Source organism: Falco naumanni, chromosome 3, assembly GCF_017639655.2.
Source record: "Falco naumanni isolate bFalNau1 chromosome 3, bFalNau1.pat, whole genome shotgun sequence".
NCBI lineage: Eukaryota > Metazoa > Chordata > Aves > Falconiformes > Falconidae > Falco > Falco naumanni.
Window position 1 is genome coordinate 66,029,235 of NC_054056.1, and position 20,029 is coordinate 66,049,263.

Genomic DNA, 20,029 nt, shown 5'->3' on the forward strand with positions numbered 1-20,029 from the left:
GGAAGACGCACAATTTCTCCCACCAGTATGGAAAGAAAAGCCTTGTCCTATTAAAGTTAATTGCCAAGCACTCATTCACGTTCAGGGAGTCAATATTTCATTCCTTGGTTCTGGGATGGCAGCAGCTGATGCTGTGTCACTGGGGCTGCTGCTAAAAGTTTTGAAACTAATTTCCACGGCAGTTTTGCAACTGATCTCTTCGGGTTGCATCGTTACTGGTTAACTGCTCTGGTAAGTAACTGTATTTTACTTACTTACAGCATAGCAGTTTTCAGCCCTAGGTTCTGCGGAAAGAGGAACAGCGGCAGCAACAAGAAAGTTGACCGTGCCTTTCGTGGTCAACAAAAAGATATAACATAATAGAGAGGGACTACAGACTTGCTGAAATAACAAGTATGAGATTAGAAAGTAGTTTAAATTCTCATAAAGATATATACAAGGTTAAAAAAAAAATGAGAAAAAAGTTGTTATTCATAGTGCTAGTAAGCAAAACACTTCTTGGAGGGAGGGAGGGAGGGAGGAAAGCAAGACAGAATCTCAAATCAGCCCTCCTGACCTCCCCAGATAAGGATCAGGTTGCATAAAACCCCTGTGTTTTAAAATATGAAATTGAAAACCTGCATATTTCTTACTAGTAATTCTTTTAGAGATATGCATATTTTAAAAATCTTAGGAAAACTAGATTTATCTAGCATCAGAACCTTTCAACTTTTTCCCCTCCTGATTAATTTTTTTTTTTTTTTTTAAATGTTTTTGGCTCGCTCCGTACACGGTCCTTTGAATCTCAGCCTTTTGGATAACTCTACCAGATGCAATTTTCTCCCCAGGCTGAGCTGACCTGGATACGCAACATGCACAACAGCAGCGCCGAAACCCCGCACACAGCGGGCAGCTGTAACGTGACTTTGCCCACACAGCCCCCGAGCTCCGAGTTTTCGCTGGGTGTGTTGGTGCTGCTGGCTTTCCTCATGGTGTTGCTAGCTCTGGTCACCATCCTTGGGAACATCCTGGTGATCCTTGCTTTCATCATGGACAGGAACCTCAGGCACCGGAGTAACTATTTCTTCCTCAATCTTGCCATTTCTGACTTTGCAGTGGGTAAGTCACGGCTGTGGAGGCATGTCCTCTTGGTTTCCTTGGAATCTTAGGAGAAGCAACGGGGTTGATTTTTCTGGGTGGTTTCTTCTAAGAGAACTGTTTCCTGGCTGTGTGTCTAGGGGAAGAGTAAGGAACGGTGGAAGCTGCATGAAGAGTTTTAGCAGCCTATAAGTTTTCAGAAAGAAACAGATCCTTTATCAGGTAAACAGGTAATGTTTAATGTTAGTGCTTCAGGAGAAAATACTACTGTGCGTGAATCTATGTGGAATAACAAAGAATGGTGGTTGATTGTAAAGAGTCTCGACTAAAGTCTATATAGTCAAATAAAATACAGCACTTATTACCTGGCAGATCTTGCATACATGGTTGATATCTTTTATTTCAATTTGCTCTCACACAATACAGATAATCACCTGAAGTTTGCAGCTAAATAGTGATGAATAGTATTTTTGCTGTGCTTGCTCTGTCTAGAGTCATACTTTAGAATATATGTTTGTATAGGTAAACAAAAATAACAAATCAAATAGTTTCTAAGAAGTTTGATGTTATACATTTATACATAGGGACCCATCTTATCTTGAAACGTACTGAGAAAAAGTACAATTCAAACTACTGTGATGTGCAATTGCAGACTGATGTATTGCAATATTCTGTGAAGTATAGTGTCTCTGGTAAAAGTCTTGGCTAAATTATTGAGTATGCAGAAGGATGATTTTGAACAGGTGTGACTATTTCAGTAAATCTATATTCTGACTTCTCACATCACAACAAAATCTTTTAAAATTGTTTTTATTCTACTTTTTTTTTTTTTTTTTTTTGTCTACACATTTTAAAAGGATACTAGAAGAACAGAATAAACTCTTCTTCAAATTTATTGCCACTGTCAGAAGTTCTGTTAGGGGTACAGCTACTAATAGTTCAGTCCTTGTGATGCCCAGATCCCCTTGTATAATGTTCTGATTCCTTCTCCCATACACTCAATGTCTTCCAGCTTATAACTGCCTTGTGCCACAGAGCTCTTGCTGCCTGCTGTCCAGCTAACATACACAGGAAAAACACAGAGCAGGCAACAGAAAACCAGTGGACACAGTGGTGTTCTGTCATCTGGCTCACAGTCTAGCACATCTTGAACAAATACCAGCATCTAGCTGAGAAGTAAGAAGTAAACAATGTCCTCTGTCAAAGAAGGAAGTAGAGCTTACCTGGCATTACTTAACTTCCACAAATTTTTGATTTGTGATATTATGTGTACTTGAATGTCTAGGTTTTCATTCTCAATTTGGTTAAAAGCTTTGCATACTTTAAAGTCAAACTGATTCGTATTTCCGTAGCTACGTAATTTAGATTCAGGGTATACCTAAATTACCTATTTAATTTCTGCTTGATCCTAATTGATAAAAGCACACATTTTCATGCTTGCAGAGCCTTTGCTTATTCGTTTAATATATCTAATCAACCCCGTTTTGACCTTCAACAACTTTTGCTTTATCTCTGTGCTTCTGGACCTATAGCTGGATTTGAATAGAGATTTCTTCTTAGTAGAAGGAGAATAACAGGAATTGTAAGATTTTTAGGGAAATGAAACTCTCAACATTCTCTTCAGTACCTGTTACAGGAGTACTCACTATTATGAAGTAAATCTAATGTTGAAATGATACTCTTTTTCCTCCCTTGTGAATGTTAAAATTGATAATACAAATTTTTACTCAAAAGAGGAACCGTTAGTTGCTCTGCAGATGCAGTAATTCCATTTCATTATGGCGCTGACACTGTTCTCTGCAGTTCTGCATCATAGCAAACCACACCACTAGTTCTTCAGCCTCCCCTAGAAATTCATTAAAATGAGATTATATTGGCACTTTCACAACATTTAGATTTAACAGCCTAAATCTAGATAGCTATGGGTGTGGGTCACTCATGTCTGTTTCCACTGCTTGGTGTGTTCCCATAGTTAATACCCTATCAGCTCACCACTGAAAAGTGGTTATGATCAAGAATTATGATGAGAAGAAATGTTAGACACTTAATTAACTGTTCAGCTTTTGTCAGCCTTTTGATCATATAGTTTAAAAACTAGTCTGAAATTCATATTGTATTTCTATAAAAGTTACTTCTGGAGCACTTTTGGACACCATGTCATGCTTTTAAGAGGATAGAAGCATAGCAGTTAGACAATTTATTGTAGAAAACAGTCAGTAAATTACAGTAGCAGGGGAAAAGATTTTTTTTGTTTGTTTTAATTTCAGTAGTTAATACAGAACAGTATTTACTTCAGCAGGTAAAGTCAGCTGCTCCTTCCTTTAGGAGTTGATATAAACAGGAGTAGTAATGATGATAAACAATAAACATGGTACACCTTCCAGGTACTGATTATAAGAATGTCACTGGTAATTTGTAGTGAAGTGTTCATTGGTTGCATGAGAATACAAGCCTTCCACATGGCAATTCTAGTCAGTATTGTGCTTTTATCAGATACCACAGAAATGTTTCTATGCTTTCACGAGCACTGCCTGCAGTGCTGGCTGACATGTGCATCTGGTTTATTTCCATAGGTGCGTTCTGTATGCCTTTGTACATCCCTTATGCCCTGACAGGGAAATGGCACTTGGGAAGAGGCCTGTGCAAGCTCTGGCTAGTTATGGACTATCTCCTGTGCACAGCTTCAGTGTTTAGCATCGTCCTTATCAGCTACGACCGTTTCCTGTCAGTTACAAAAGCTGTAAGAAGAACATTTCTAATTATTGCTTTATATATATATTTACATTTCTATAAAACTCAGAGCGTTCATGATTAGCACTAGAAGCTAAATACTCCTTCATTACTCTACCATATTTTTTTTTCCTGGAGAAACATTGATGCTTCAATGTTGCATTGGGACTTAGGATAAGACGATGCCTTGCCTATGATTTCCATGTTTCCTTCCTGCCACCTGGATTAGAAATTGATTACATTACAGAGAAGGTGGGAAAGTCCAGGTTCAAAAAGGGCAGCAAGAATGTGGAGAACTTGAGTTTTGGTCATTAGAAGAGTGGTAACAAAAACTAGGTTGAGTCAAGGATATGCTTAGGTTTGGGATAAATTTTAGAAGGAGTAGAGGGTATGGAGAGAGATGTGGGCTGGACTGACTGAAGATCAGATGAGGATCTGTGTTAACATAGGGGGTGCTACCATGTGCTGCCAACGGGCAACTGGGGGGCAACTAATCCCTCAAAGCAGAAAAAAGACTGAATCAAAGTATACAGAGATGGAAGAGGTGTTCCTTGAGTATTATCATTCTTCTGCTTCAGAAGATATCTGAGAAATCCAGTGGTAAATATTGTCACTCACCATTTCTGAGCTCTACCTGGTGTTTCGTCCAGGTGAAAGACCATCAACATCCTTTGGTTTTGATGAGTCTTCTAGCTCAAGCGACATAGGCTGTGTTAGATTGGGAGGTTCTTATTTTGAAAGTGCTGATACAATGCCTAATCTCTTTCTCATGTTGTGCTTGCTTGTTGCTGTTGGTTTTTTTTAAAGCTAAATGATAAAGTATGAAAATGCCTGTATTTAAGAAATAATAATATTGAAAAATATTAATAAACTTGCAGAGATCAGAATGTGAAAAATGTAAATTAAAAGAGCCTCTGCAACCCAGCTGAACTCCGCATTCTTGTGCATTATTGATGGTCTTTGTTTATGTGATCACATTCTGGTTTTCTCCTTTAGGTAATTAGGATAGAGCGTGTCCAGGAGTGTGTAACATAGGGCTGTTATCCAAAGAAAAGAGATCATGCTTCTTCATGGACTTCATGGATCCACATCTGCCTCTGCTGAAAACCTAGCCTGTGGCCAGGGGCCATTTCAGACATAAATATTTGTGAAGCTGTCCTGAGCTTCCTGTTTTCTGCTACTAAATTGAGATGCTTGTGGTCTTGCAAAGGGCTGCAAATTGATTATTGCAGAACTGGAGCTGTACTCTCACCCAGTAGGATGCTTTAAGATGTAGAGGAGTCTGAATCTTCAGGCTATAGGTGTTTAAGACAAGAGAATCTAAAATAATGTGTGTAACGCTGCACTCCTGCTCTGTTACTAGTCCATCGGGTCCTATGTGGCTGTGAAGATACCATTCATTAATATTTGTATAGCATACAGATGCTATGCTAATGAACAGCCTAGGAAGCTGATGAGGAAGGTAGTGGTTCTGGGTCTGAGTAAAGCCTGGGATGACAAATGTTGAACAAAATTGTCCAGCTTCTCATTAACTGATCATCTTGTGCTCTGAAAGATGCAGGGGATGAAGAGCTAGAAGTATGCATTGCACATACTGGCTGGGCTATTTTAAGGACTTTTTAAAACCTCGAATTTCCTAACTTTACATGACATGATTTAATTCTTAATATTTTTTTCAAAGAGGTATTTATGGCTAGAGAGTAAAATAAATTAATGTAGTCTGGGTAGATGTAAAAACGTTAAGGTTTGCAGTAATGCAATGAGCTGTTTACAAGGTAAAGTGAGTGTTAAAACAATGTTTCAATAAAGTAAGGGATGTTAAAGCATGTGTGAGATAGAATTTTCTGCTATAGCAAGGGGAAACAGTATTGAAAATGACATTGTCTAGTGTTTGCAGTCTCACATGGTGACCCATCTAATATAGAAGGCTTCTGCTTTTGCCTGTGCAGGAAGGGAGTGCCCCAGCCGCTTTCACTCTGCTCTGAGCCTGGGCATTTCATGAATCATAAATTGATTCCTTACCGCTGCCTTACTGTGGTGGTGGTGAAAACAAGCCATGTCCTTTCACACCTGGAAGCCAATCAGTAGTTTGGCCATCATAATTTCTGCTCCTTTCCAATCCCAAGTATTAAAATCAATCACAGAGCTACTGTATTTGATGAGCAATGCTAACAGAATTTTTCAGGACCTTATACAAGTGAAGATGTTTTAGGTGTCTGGGGAATTACAGAAAACATATTGTATTTGACTTGCCTATGTTTTTTTGAGGTAGTTGTTCCAAAATGTCTTGAATATGTGACATGTTCTTTTCCTTCGCAGGTATCTTACAGAGCCCGGCAGGGAATAACGTCCAACCCTGTCATCAAGATGGTGGCCACCTGGGTCTTTGCCTTCCTTCTCTACTGCCCAGCGATCCTCTTTTGGGAGCACGTGGCCGGACACAGCGTGGTAGCGCCGGATCAGTGCTACGCCGAGTTCTTTGACAACTGGTACTTTCTCTTGTGCGCGTCCACCCTGGAGTTCTTTGTGCCGCTGCTCTCGGTGACCTACTTCAACGTGCACATCTTCCACAGCATCCAGAGGCGCCAGCGGCACGGCAGCACGCAGGACTGCGAGCCTCCAAGGAGCAGCAGCTTGTCCTGGAGATTTTGCTTCCTGCTAAGGCCAGAAGCATCGTCTCAGTCGGAAGCAGAGGACAGTGTTTCATCATTAAGAAGGTCATGGAGACCAGCAGTGACGGCTAACTGCCCATCTCCAACACAAACCAGCCCCACAGCTCTCAAAAAGGACTTTTCTGTTTCTTTCCGTTCAAGAACTGGGTCAAAACTGCAGCAGGACAAGAAAATAGCAAAGTCGCTTGCCATAATTGTGTGTGTGTTTGCCGTTTGCTGGGCCCCGTACACTTTACTGATGATTATTCGTGGGGCCTGCCAAGGGAAGTGCATCCATAGCTCCTTGTATGAAACAACCTTTTGGCTTTTGTGGATCAATTCCTCTCTGAACCCATTTCTCTACCCTCTCTGTCATATGAGGTTTCGAATGGCTTTCATGAAAATATTATGTCCCAAAAAGTTTGCAACATTGAGATCATGCAACACATCTTTTTTTTAGAGTTAAAATAAATTAACTTACAGATAAGGTTCCTCTCCTCTTTAGTGCTAATTTTTCATATGTATCTTCAATAGAAATAGAGAAAAAACTTTTGTTTAGTAATGGCATTAGTTAAGAGAGCAGCAGAGGTATGTATTTGCCTGATTTTGCTAGTTTTCAGGATCTTGGTTTTGTTTTTGCTGATACAATGCCAGGCTAAACACCATCTAGTGCAATGAAAAGAATAACAAACTTTGCTGGATGTTCTTCTTGGTTTGTGGGTTTGAGGTATCTTTTTGTTTGTTTGTTTTTAACTTTTTTTTTATATAAAGCTGGTACTGTGAAAGAACTCTTCTATAGATGTCACCATAGAGGTTCATTGGAGCGAGATTCCTGTTTGTATGTGTTAAAATAAATTTATGTCCTATTTGTGAAAGTAAAGCTATCAGTCAAGAAGAAGTTCTGCTCTGTTTTTGAAAGGAGCAGTACAATTTCATTTTAAAAAACATTATGGAGACAAGATAGTGTCCTGTAGTCATAATTCCCACAGTGAGCAATATGCAAGTGAATGGATTGCCTAATCTGGCGTATCTGTCCTTTTCCAATTTTAATATAGTTCATATCTGGTGTTGCAGGATGCAGTACACATTGTTAGTAATTCTGGTTGATTTACAGAGGAAGAAAGTTTCCATGGTAAAGGAATTTCAAGATTGTTTATCAAAATTGTCACAGGCATAAATGCTTGTTACTCTTTTCACCAGTGCTGTCTTTTCTCCTGACAGTGGCTGCCTCTTTGGTCATGCTTAAATGATGTTTAATGCCAGATCTGTGCAGTATTTGATTTCCTAAAAGGTAGGCTGGGCTTGGGCACCTGATCACATTCCTTTTGAATTAGCAGGGCAAGCAATACAGAGTTCATACTGGATTTATGATTTTGGCTGGCTGTGCGAGAATAAACAATACCCTCTCAGGTGTAAAGCTTTGCAAGTGCAAAGATATTCCATCAAAACGTCTGGAACAAATTTGAACTGACAGAGTGATTTATACACTAGATCAGTTCTTTGTGTCCCATTACTGTGACATTATATGGATTTTCTCTGCCACTGAACCAGTATCAAGCTAGATGTTTTCTATCACTGAAGAGGGGCCATATTCACTGCTTGAGAATGGGATTCACAGAGGTCTGAAAGTTGACACAGAGGTGTCTTAAGCAGCTTTTAAAAAACAAAGCAGTTGAATATGCAGGGCTGAAAGCAGTGGGTAGATACGTTGGAGAAGGCAATGGAGCTTGATTATAACCCATTCCATGTACTAAACTTTCTTACCTTGTGTTGTGTGTTGCAACTCGCCCAGAAAGCTTTCATGGATGGGTAAGTAAGAGTCGCTGGTTAAACATTTTTTCCTCTCCTTTTACATCTTTTTTTCCTCTTTATATGTAGAAATGTATGAAATATGGGAAGAGAAATCTAATGCACAGAACAATGAAGAGCAATAGTCAATTTATATAGTACTTTTAATCTAATTTGAAATTGGCTGTGGAAGTGTTGCAAAAGCAGAGTACTCCATTGCAAGCACATTTCAAATGCATGTAAGCAGCTTAATCATAGCATAAAAGTTGATGGCTTTGAGGAGCTAAAATGCTATTCTGTTCAGAGGTCTGGAACGGAATGCTTCTCTTGCCAGTTTTCACACTGCTGGAAGATTATCTTAGACCATTCATTCTTGTTACGCTTCCTTGCCTCACACGGATAGTGTTAGGCATTGTGAGCCTCATTGCTAAGAAAGATACAGCTTCAGGAGGAGGTCATTGATTCAGCACAGCTGAGGTGCTGGCATAGATTTTGTGGGGTTTGTTTTTCTGTGAGGCTTAAAAAACCCAAACACACGTGCACATTTAAAACATTTACAGAATAGCTGGTGTACTGAATAAACATCTGTTAAACAGGGAAGCTGAAGGTGGGCCCCAAATGGAGAAGTATGTGAGTTGTCTGCTTTTCTATCCCCACACTTCTAGTGTAAAAATCAAGTTTGCATTTTATGATTAAAGAGTGTGGTGTTTACTTTGGGAAAGTGCCCTACAAAATTGACTAGGTAAACTGTATCCACATTTTGCAGTGCTGGAAAACTAGTTTGTCAGGGCGTTTGTCACAGAGCACAATGTGCAGCAAGTTTGAAACTGCATAGCGAAGCTACTAGAGATCAATGTTTTTGATGTTCTATATCACACAGACAGTGTTCAAACGGTTTTGTCACACCACTCTTGTACATTTGAAGAACTTTACATTGTATTTTTCTAATTGTTGAAAGTTTTGCTTAATGCTCCCAGGATAAGTCAAGCACTCAGTTGCTGTGCTCACAGCATTAAAGCTGTCTTGTTCAAGTGGCATCCTAAGTCTTCCCTCTGTTGGACATTTTGCAGGGTTATGGTAAGATGCTTGTTCAGCATTTGTTCTTGGGCATACTTTTCATGCACTGACACATGGAATTTGCTTGCCAAAGCAATTTCCAATCCAAGTCTCTCTGTCCACTCACTCATCCATTTCACCATTTCATGTCCTTGAATTTTCTTCTGCCTTTGCAGACATCCAATAGGTCTTGTAAATACAGGGTGACAGTTAGGTTCAACTCAAACCACAGCAGTATTTTTCTAACCTGACCCTCTGAGGTCTTAAAAAAACCCAAAAAACCAAGCACCCAAATAAAACATAAATGTTGGCAGAAATTTTGTTATCATTTGTTTGTTTCTGAGACAAATATGTGACCCTAATGATTCTCCTAATGTCTGTCTCCTTTATGTTAGGCTCTGGTTTTCCTCCACAGGAAGGAAGGAGAGAGCACATAGATTCCTCCCTCAGCCCCATGAAGGCCTATGATTAAAATTTCAACATTTGATTTATTCCCTAATTTTAAAAAGAAAATTAATACTCTCCCCTTGTCCACTGATCTAGTCACTTTACCAAAGAAGGCAATCATTGCTCAGGCATGATTTATCCTGGATAAACCCATGCTGACTGTTTCCACTCACCTTTTCCTCCCTCAAATTCTCACAAGAGGCTTCCAAGAGGACTTGCTCCATTATTTTCCTAGGGACCAAAGAGAGAAAGACCTTTTGCCCTTGTGGCATCATTTGAAGATGGTTTTAACTTTTGCCTTTCTTCTGTTGTTGGGAACCTCCCTTCATGCCCATGACCTTTCAAAGAGAAGAGCCTTGCAAGAACGGTAGCTGATTCTCTCAGCAGCCTTGGGTGCAGGCCATTGGGTCCCATGGACTTTTATAGGTCAAGTCCTCTGAAGTAATCTCTGCCTTATTCTCACCTGCTCTTGACAGGTCTCCTCCTTTAACTCATTCACTAAGCACAGAGGAAAGGGAGACCTAGTTAGTGAAGAATAAAGCAAAGAAAGCACTGGGTACCTTGTCCACAACTGCTGTCACTGGATCACCAGCCCCATTTAGCAGAGTGCCTACATTTTTCTTGTTCAGCATTTTACTGTTAACGGGGTGGATGAAGTTCTTCACGTTGTTCTTGTGTCCTTTACGGGCATCAGTTGTAGGTGACCTTTGGTTTTCTTAACATCATCCTTATGCGGTCAGACAACATTTCTAAATTCCTCCTTTGTAGCCTGTCCCTTTTTCAAACTCCTCCACACTGCCTTTTTGCATTGTAGCTTCCCTGGTTAGCCAGTGTCCTCATATATCTACTTGTTTTCTTGAAAATTGGAATGGGCTTTTCTTGTGCATAGAGACTGCTGTCCTTACAGGTCTGCAGGTTCCCTGAGCTCATTTGCTCTCAGACCTGCTTCCCATGGGAACCCACCTACCACTTTCCTGAATAAGCCAAAGCCTGCTCACCTGAAGTCCGCGGTCTGTACTGCTACTCTCCATCCTCACCCCCTTTAGGATCTTAAACCCCACTAACTCATAGTCACTACAGCCAAGGCTGCCATAGGTTACACATACCTAACCAGCTCCTCTTCACCAGCGAAGGGCTGATGGAGCTGTGTGTTGCCCCTGCCAGCCCATTCAGTACTTGTGTCAGAAAGTTCTCCCTGACACTCTGCAGGGATTGTTGACTGCTTGTACCTGCCACGCTGCCCTTCCAGCAGATGTCATGAACACGGAAGTCCTACACTAGAAACAGGGTCTATGATCCAGAGGCTTCCTTGACTTGCTTAAAGATGACTACTTCATCTCCCTCACCCTGATCTGGCTGCTCTGCAACACACTCCTGCCACTCTGTCACCCATATCACTGGCTTTATGACTGCGCAAGGAGCTCTAGCTCCTCCTGGGTGTTTCCTCAGCTGCATTTGTGCATGTGCACCTGAGGCAGCTGCCTGTTTGCCACATTTTATCATTCCTGAGGTCTCTTCTGTTCCTGTTGCCCCATACCTTTTGCTTTAATTACTCTTTATGATGTATTTCCCTTTGTTCTCTAAGTCAGGATCAGAGCACTGCAGCCTCTCCTCCGCACATCTTGTCCACCCTCTCTTGCTTTGTTTCTTGCCCTACATCTTCTCAAGCACCTGTCACTGTGGCTGCAGTCCAAAAAGCTGGTTGTGGGGTGTGCTGTGGTGTTACGGAGCTGGTGAGCTGCAGGCATGAGTCACAGCCAGGGCCTGCCAAATTCTGTGCACTCTTACCAAAAATAAATGAAATTGTGATGAGGAAGGGATATACCTTCTCAGCCCTGCAAAAGGCTATGGGTTTGGCACTTTGTGGAGTGGAAGCTTACCTGGAATTACTTGGGAAGTGGAGGATTAGATGGGCCACGCTTGTAAAGTCCTCTGAAGTCCAAGTATTTGGTTTGCTGTGCCTAAGGCTGGACTTGCTTGATTAGGATGAGCTGAAAATGTATTGGTGATGCTTCTGCTGTGCATATCAATTTAAAATGCTCTGTGACCAGCAGCATTAAGAAATACACATCTGCTCTTAACTGTAAAATTTAGTAAGTGGTATAGCAGCAAGTGCAACAATGCCTATATTTCACTGTAAGAGAAATAGAATTGTAATAATTTAAATCCTGTTGACCACTGGGGAAGTGAAAATGAGATCTGTTTTTAGCTTCAGCAGAATTCAATGTGTAAAAATGCTTACACAATGCAAAGTGCTTGACTGTTAGAAGAGTTGTTTTCAGACTAACTTTTCTGACCTCAATAGATAAGGATCAGCATTCAGGAGACAAACAGATAATTTATGTTGAAGTGTGCACTTGCTGCTGCTTATGCGGTGTCATTTTATAGATTTTGTTTTCAGGCCAATAGGTGCATTCAGATCAAAGAACATTAAAGACTTCAGGCCCTGGAAACTTGTGCTCTGTTATTTGGATACTGTGAATTTTTTTGGATGTGTCAATATTCAGCCCAGCCTACGAATAGACTTGTCTCAGCCTTTTGGATAACTCTGCCAGATGCAACTTTCTCCTCAGGCTGAGCTGACCTGGATACGCAACATGCACAACAGCAGCGCCGAAACCCCGCACACAGCGGGCAGCTGTAACGTGACTTTGCCCACACAGCCCCCGAGCTCCGAGTTTTCGCTGGGTGTGTTGGTGCTGCTGGCTTTCCTCATGGTGTTGCTAGCTCTGGTCACCATCCTTGGGAACATCCTGGTGATCCTTGCTTTCATCATGGACAGGAACCTCAGGCACCGGAGTAACTATTTCTTCCTCAATCTTGCCATTTCTGACTTTGCAGTGGGTAAGTCACGGCTGTGGAGGCATGTCCTCTTGGTTTCCTTGGAATCTTAGGAGAAGCAACGGGGTTGATTTTCTGGGTGGTTTCTTCTAAGAGAACTGTTTCCTGGCCGTGTGTCTAGGGGAAGAGTAAGGAATGGTGGAAGCTGCATGAAGTGTTTTAGCAGCCTATGATGTCACAAAGTGTGTTACAATGAAGATTATAACTGATATATGTATACATATCTGTTATGAGTTATAATGATAAATGCCTCCTTTTCCACATAAATACTTCTAATGTTGTTTCAGGAAAAATGAGCAATTTACTGTATGTGAGTACCAATCGAAGGGAAGAGGTTGTTTGCTAAAGTTTATGATTTACCTTTGCTCCTCCTGTAAGATTGTTCATCTCACACTTCAGAACATCCTTATATTTGACAGTGTAACTGTTCTTATTCAGCTATCTGTGGCATGTCCAGGTAAATTAATAACTTCTCCACACAGGGTATTACACTATGACAAAACATTTTACCACTATGACTTTTTACTGCCTTCAGCTCAATGCAGGTTATAGATCAAATGGATTGTTTGATGCTAGTAACAGCCTGCTGGCATCTTCCATCTATTTTCCTAATTAGTCCCCTCTTTCCAGTGCCATTGTAAAAGTCCAGGAGAGCTGGTGCCTGGAGGTGCCATGGGTCCAGTCCTGGTGGCTGGTGTCAGGCAAGGAGGTTACAAGCCTGACTGCCTTGTGCAGCACTCCATCAGGGTTCAGGCCAGGGAAACAGCCAGTGCATCAGAGAAAGCCTGACAAAACCACGATCTTGTGGCAGATGTTCCAGCAAACATCTTGACTTGAGGCTAGCAAGGAGGTATTTCTGCACCCAAGGGCTTTCGTTTCAGGACAGTCACGGAAACCAGTGAATCACGTGGAGGAAAATAGCACTCATCGACCTACTCCACTTCTGGCAATACTGTCCCTGCTAACTGCTATTCCTTTGTCAGTGCTGTGTAGTGAAGTGCATTAGTTTAGTTTTAAAGATTTCCCTCCATTTATGTAATTTATAACCTGTGTGCCTAATTCTTGGGCTCACTCCACGGGGCAGAAACCAAACGATACGTGTGCTGGAGCCTTGCTTTCCTGCTTCAGGCAGGCAATTTGCTAGAGCTGCCATTGCATTGCACAGGACTTCTGCAAAAGAATGTTTCTCCTAGTTATCTTACAGTTTACTCAAGAGATTTAAATGTCTACCTTCTCCATCAGTTCTTGTTTCTGGCTGGTGCCTTATAGAGTCTTAAATTCACCAAGAGGAAATGATTGGTATGGGTGTTATGCTGGCCTATAGACCATATAAATCTAAGACACTGCCTCTGGGATCAGTCAGAAAATGCTTTATTTTCTGAAGCTGCTGTGGTATTTTTTAAATTTCTTAGAAGGTTGTCATCTTTCCAGGCATGTGAATTGTGTCTTTTGCATCCACTGATTAGGAAAAATGAGAATAGTTGCAAATATAAATGCTTAAAACCTGGTTTTTGCATCTGTATTCATAGCTAAAAGCAGTCATTACTTTTTGACATGGTGCCAAACATCGATCCCGTTGAAGTTGATAAGAGCAGTAGCTGTCACCGGCGACTATGAAAAATGAGTACTTTGTACAAAAGGATGTCGCCTGTATTTAAGGTGTATGTTAAAACAAGCCATCAGTATTGAAGGTTCTGTATGCTTTTCCCTGTTGACAAGACCGTCAGTGCATTGCCCAGAGATTTATTGTCAGTGGGCCGTATCAGCCTGGATATGCTTAGTAACTTCTAAGATCTTGATGGACGTATTAAGAAAAGAATAATCTGAGGAGTTTAAAATGGATCTTGAAGCTGCATGTAGTTTTCTGTTTGTCTCTCATAGATCAGCATTTTCAGGAATGTAGTATCAGATATTGCACCATACCTTTGAAACCATATTAGTGGTAAAATGAAGAAGTTGCTGGCTTAAAAATAAACCACAAACATGACTTTCTTATAAAAGTACTTCAGTGGAAGTCCTTTTTGACAAAAAACCAAACATAACAAACCAAAATATAGTTCTGGAGTTAATCTCAGCTGGAGAACAAACATGAGATTAAAACAGCCGGGGAAGGGGAGAGGGTTTCGTACCTCTGCTGTGTCTGCTCTGACACTGGTACAAGATGTTTCCAGACACCATGCAGGGTGTCTGTCCTGGTTTTGGCTGGGATAGAGTTATTTTTTTTTTCCTAGTAGCTGGTACAATGCTGTGTTTGGGATTTAGTATGAGAATAATGTCAATTGCTTTTAGCTGTTGCTAAGTAGTATTTATATGAAGTCCAGGACTTCTCAGTTTCTCAGGCCCTGCCAGCGAGAGGGCTGGAGGGGCACACAAGCTGGGAGGGGACACAGCCAGGGCAGCTCACCCCAACCCCAATATCCCATACCATATGATGTCATGCTCAGTATACATGGTTCAGTGTACTCATATATGTGTATACCGGGAAAGTTGGCCAGGGGGGCAGATCGGTGCTTGAGGACTGGCCTGGCATCAGTCAGTGGGTAATGAGCAATTGAATTGTACAATCGCTTGGGGTTTTGTTATTAAGTTTTATTCCCCTTTCTCTATTTTTTATCTCTCTTTTCATTACTTTCATTACTAGTAGTATTATATTTTACTTTTTTTCAGTTATTAAACAGTTCTTATCTCAATCCACGGGTTTTACCTTTTTCCAGCAGCTGCGTGGTACTGAGTTGCTGGCTGGGGTTAAACCATGACACTGTCCAACTTTTTGCCTCTAGCTTACACACACTAACCGATCTCACAATAATAACCGACATTAGCAACATCTGTAGATGTGTTTTGGGGGAAATTCTAACACAGATAAAAAACTAGAGTATACAGTGATGAGGTTACATGTTAAAGTGCATCCACAGTGCAAATATGCTGCAGCACTGGTCATATACCTTTAGAGACTCTTAAGTTGGTTAGACTGCAGTTTTCTTCCTCAGCAGATCGTTCTTTGCTGATTTACCTTGAACTTATTCCCAACAATCAGTATATATAAATTCACTAAGATTTAATACATAAAGTCACTGTCAGATTTCATGAGAATGTAAGAATTCTGTACATAAATTACATATTCACCTTAATATATATATATTTTTTTTTTTTGCCAAGTACCAGAATAGTGTCTCTCTCTGCTTCCAGGAGTACCGTTAGCAATCTATATGAACCATATGGTGTCTTTGTGGTTGCTTTCCATAGGTGTGTTCTGCATGCCTCTCTACATCCCTTACAGCCTGACAGGGAAATGGCACTTGGGAAGAGGCCTGTGCAAGCTCTGGCTAGTTATGGACTATCTCCTGTGCACAGCTTCAGTGTTTAACATTGTTCTTATCAGCTATGACCGTTTCCTCTCCGTTACTAAAGCTGTAAGTACCCTGTTTATAGCTTCTCTGATTTTGTTGCAAGATCATTGGAGGGTTATATTCACCAACCGTTCCCATGTTGGTGAGTAAAAGCCCAAATTTAATTGAGATAATAGCCCTCAAAAATATGCTGGTATGTGGAAATTATTAGATATTTGCAGCTAGATGTGGTGAGTATCCTGCACTGAGCATGCTCCAGCCCAGAGCCGGTCAAACAGGGCTGTTCTCACGACTGCTGCTGCAGGTTGCTGTTGTGCTACTGCTTGAGGGAAAGGAGGATGAGGGGTGAAAAGGGTAAGGCAGGAGACTGGTAAAAAGGGGCCAAGGAAAGAGGAAATTCAAAATAAGCTGGATTTGGGTTTGGACCTCAAATCAGGCATGGAAGCAAAAGGCAGTGGGGTTAGGGTAGTGACCTGAAACATGGTCCTGAATGGTCCTGGAGAAGATTGGGAGCAAGAACAAACAGGGCAGAGAGTAGGACAAGAAGCAGACTGCAGCGACTGTCTGTGGACATGTGGCAATAAACTCCTCTCAGGGCCTGGAACAGAACCCCAAACTTCAGATACACTTACGTCTCTGCTTTCTGCAGAGCATCCCACACACCATATGTGTACTTTATCTCTTGGTTCATGCTAAGGATGGAGGCCAGCATTTCTTACTAGCCACACAGTTAGCTTGAGTGGCAGGGAAATGTCAGGGAGAGCTAAACATTCCTACTCCTTGGTGATGTATGAGAGTGTCAACATAATGTTGTATGAAATAATTTAAATTTTGTTTTTGTTAATTATAGTTATTTTTTCTTCTAATAGTCACCTTTTTATTACATTTTACTATTCTATGTTATTTTGTTTCATTTTAAGGAAAAATTCTGGGCAATCAAACACCAAAACATATCATATGTAAGAAATATTACACTGGAAAGTGAAAGATTCGGTATTTACAAAGCACAAAATTCAGAGCACAAATTAATTAAGACCTATGGACATTTGTATGATAGTCCTTAATGACATTAACTCAACCTTTTGTTTTTTCAGTTGGATGTCTAAGCTCCCAGAATTACATGTTCACCCTGTCATCCCATGAAAGGGATGGAGCAGGATGTGAGATACTATGTATTTGTCTGTTCTGCCACATGTAGTGGAAGATACGTACTGGCCCTGTAGTGGGGGGAAAAGGGATGATTTTGTGGTTTCATCAGCTAAAGGCTGCATTGCAGACCTGGAATCTATTCCTACCTCCTCATGAAGTATGCAATAAATAATGTTCCCAAAGGGGGGTGTTAAATATGTGACACATTTTCTGTTGACCACTGTGAGGCATATAGTCCTACTTGTAAAATGCTGTAAAAAGCAATGCAGTTGTCATTGAATGAGAGTCATGCTCTGAACAACTATACAATGTTAATTATTCTGGCACTTCAGGACCACAGGTGTCTCCAACAGGGCATACCAAATTATAGGTACTGATGGATGATCACATTTCATCACCTGGACCAGGACCCTAGCACAGTTACATTAGCCTATAGAGAGACACCCCTATGTTATGCCAACACCGATGAATTAAACATACTTGGATGAGCTTCAGCCGATCTGCGTATTTGCAGCTCTAAATTACCAGCATTCTGATGAGTTCCTCTCCTGCTGCTTTTCTTGGTTCTAAAACTTATCTACACGTCTGACCACCTTCTTTTATTCCTTCGCAGGTATCTTACAGAGCCCGGCAGGGAATAACGTCCAACCCTGTCATCAAGATGGTGGCCACCTGGGTCTTTGCCTTCCTTCTCTACTGCCCAGCGATCCTCTTTTGGGAGCACGTGGCCGGACACAGCGTGGTAGCGCCGGATCAGTGCTACGCCGAGTTCTTTGACAACTGGTACTTTCTCTTGTGCGCGTCCACCCTGGAGTTCTTTGTGCCGCTGCTCTCGGTGACCTACTTCAACGTGCACATCTTCCACAGCATCCAGAGGCGCCAGCGGCATGGCAGCACGCAGGACTGCGAGCCTCCAAGGAGCAGCAGCTTGTCCTGGAGATTTTGCTTCTTGCCAAGGCCAGAAGCATCGTCTCAGTCAGAAGCAGAGGACAGTGTTTCGTCATTAAGAAGGTCGTGGAGACCAGCAGTGACGGCTAACTGCCCATCTCCAACACAAACCAGCCCCACAGCTCTCAAAAAGGACTTTTCTGTTTCTTTCCGTTCAAGAACTGGGTCAAAACTGCAGCAGGACAAGAAAATAGCAAAGTCGCTTGCCATAATTGTGTGTGTGTTTGCCGTTTGCTGGGCCCCGTACACTTTACTGATGATTATTCGTGGGGCCTGCCAAGGGAAGTGCATCCATAGCTCCTTGTATGAAACAACCTTTTGGCTTTTGTGGATCAATTCCTCTCTGAACCCATTTCTCTACCCTCTCTGTCATGTTAAATTTCGAATGGCTTTCATGAATATATTATGTCCCAAAAAGTTTGCAACATTGAGATTAGGTTCTTTTTAGAAGGAAAAACAAAAAAAAAAAAAAAAAAGACTCAAGAGGAGCTGGATGAGGATGTAAATAGCCACAGTTTGAAATCAGAATTAGTCTCTTCAAGGAAATTAGTTTGGTTAGAAAACCTAGATAAGCCTTCATGAAATATGTCCTCCTTCAGACAGACATGCAGGCTCAATTTTGTGTACTTTTTTCCAGCTATTTCAATGGGCCAGTTAAGGGATATTCCCTCTGTCTGTCTTTCCCTAGCAGTCAATCCACATTATCTTCATTCTGGTTGTTGAAGATACAATCGTCAATTGCAGTACAACTTACATTTATGTTCATGAGTGGTAGTAGTTAAAAATACAGTAAAGGTGGGTATTTGCCATAAGGTCAATAGTATTCTAAAATTATTATCTTCTCTATTGTGTTTCTTTTGAATAGTTTGTAGTACATTCAGAAGAATTTTTTTCCTTATCATAAAACATCCAGTTAAGCTATGACTTTCATTGTCAGGCACATAGCAGGATTACTTCCTTTCACCAAGGATGTTCAGACATCAGGGGAATACAGGGACTATTTTTAAAACTCAAGTGAAGGTGTTCTCTGCTGAAGATGTTAATTATGGGACACAACATATGAACAGAAAATAACATAATGCAAAGAATATGTGAAAGGAATATGTAACTTTTAAGAAAAAAACACTTAGCGGGAAGAATCTCAATTTTGATATTTTTAAAGTTTTTTAAATGTTAGGAAACACTGATGGGTAGTCAGCCTTTTGGGAATAAACTTGCCCAAGATTCAGGTATGAAGTGCTGAGGAAGAAGGCTTGTTCTTGAACAGGCAGATGGAAACATAAATGTGAGTTCAGTGTCAGGAGAATGATGGCCAGGGACACAGCCCTTATTTGACTGTCTAATCACTAATGATAAACTGCATTATGACAAATACAGCCAGAAGAAGTACTTCTGTTGGCATCGTCTCCAGACAGACCAGATAATTTTCTAACCCAACCTGTTCTTGTTGCACTGTCATACTGAGCTGTTGAGGTGAAAAGTTCTTTCCTTCTACAGACTCTAGCCCATCATAATTTCCTTTGATTTTTTTTTTCCTGACACATTTCTTTTTGGACTAGCAGAATCTAAAATGTAAACTTCTGAAACCTATGGTGTAACTGGGAGGTTTACAAAAGCATATTGGCTTTTCTACCTCCTCTCCAGTTTTCTCTGAATGCACTTCTGGTTTGTTATTTAAACTAGATGCAATCTTTTTAGGTGATGCCTAAACAGCACCTAGCATTATAGGATCTTGGCCGATGAGTTGGGCTTGTAATTGCTGCTAAAGTTCAACAGATATATGCAAAGCAGGTCAGGACACAAAACACAGAAGTCCACTACACCCATCTGTTTTCTTTAAGCGCAGCGTGTATCAGCTTTACCCTGCAAAGCTTTTGTCATTCAACCTGTAGAGTCAGTAATGTTGAACATGTGCAAACAAATACTTTTGTGTCAGCTTTAAGAGCAAATAGCTCCTTAATGCTTTATAAGACATGCTTTTGATAGTGTTAG

General features: G+C 41.0%; 2 protein-coding genes across 3 annotated transcripts; both read left to right on the top strand.

Annotated features, from left to right (window-relative positions):
* The first annotated feature begins 291 nt into the window (after positions 1 to 291).
* Positions 292 to 9,731, top strand: LOC121085549 (histamine H3 receptor-like). 2 transcript variants are annotated; one of them, XM_040588325.1, is made up of 4 exons: positions 292 to 393; positions 828 to 1,098; positions 3,651 to 3,817; positions 6,127 to 9,731. In XM_040588325.1, exons 2-4 carry the CDS (start codon positions 852 to 854, stop codon positions 6,916 to 6,918), a joined length of 1,206 nt encoding a protein of 401 aa, XP_040444259.1. In that variant the 5' UTR covers positions 292 to 393; positions 828 to 851; the 3' UTR covers positions 6,919 to 9,731. The 2 variants fall into 2 exon arrangements, with proteins under 2 accessions (XP_040444259.1, XP_040444258.1); XM_040588324.1 differs by lacking the exon at positions 292 to 393 and having other exon boundaries at positions 558 to 1,098.
* Positions 9,732 to 11,985: 2,254 nt separating this feature from the next.
* Positions 11,986 to 19,565, top strand: LOC121085552 (histamine H3 receptor-like). The gene is made up of 3 exons (XM_040588326.1): positions 11,986 to 12,593; positions 15,837 to 16,003; positions 17,703 to 19,565. The coding sequence occupies exons 1-3, from the start codon at positions 12,305 to 12,307 to the stop codon at positions 18,483 to 18,485; spliced, it is 1,239 nt and encodes a 412-aa protein (XP_040444260.1). The 5' UTR covers positions 11,986 to 12,304; the 3' UTR covers positions 18,486 to 19,565.
* The last annotated feature ends 464 nt before the right edge of the window (positions 19,566 to 20,029 follow it).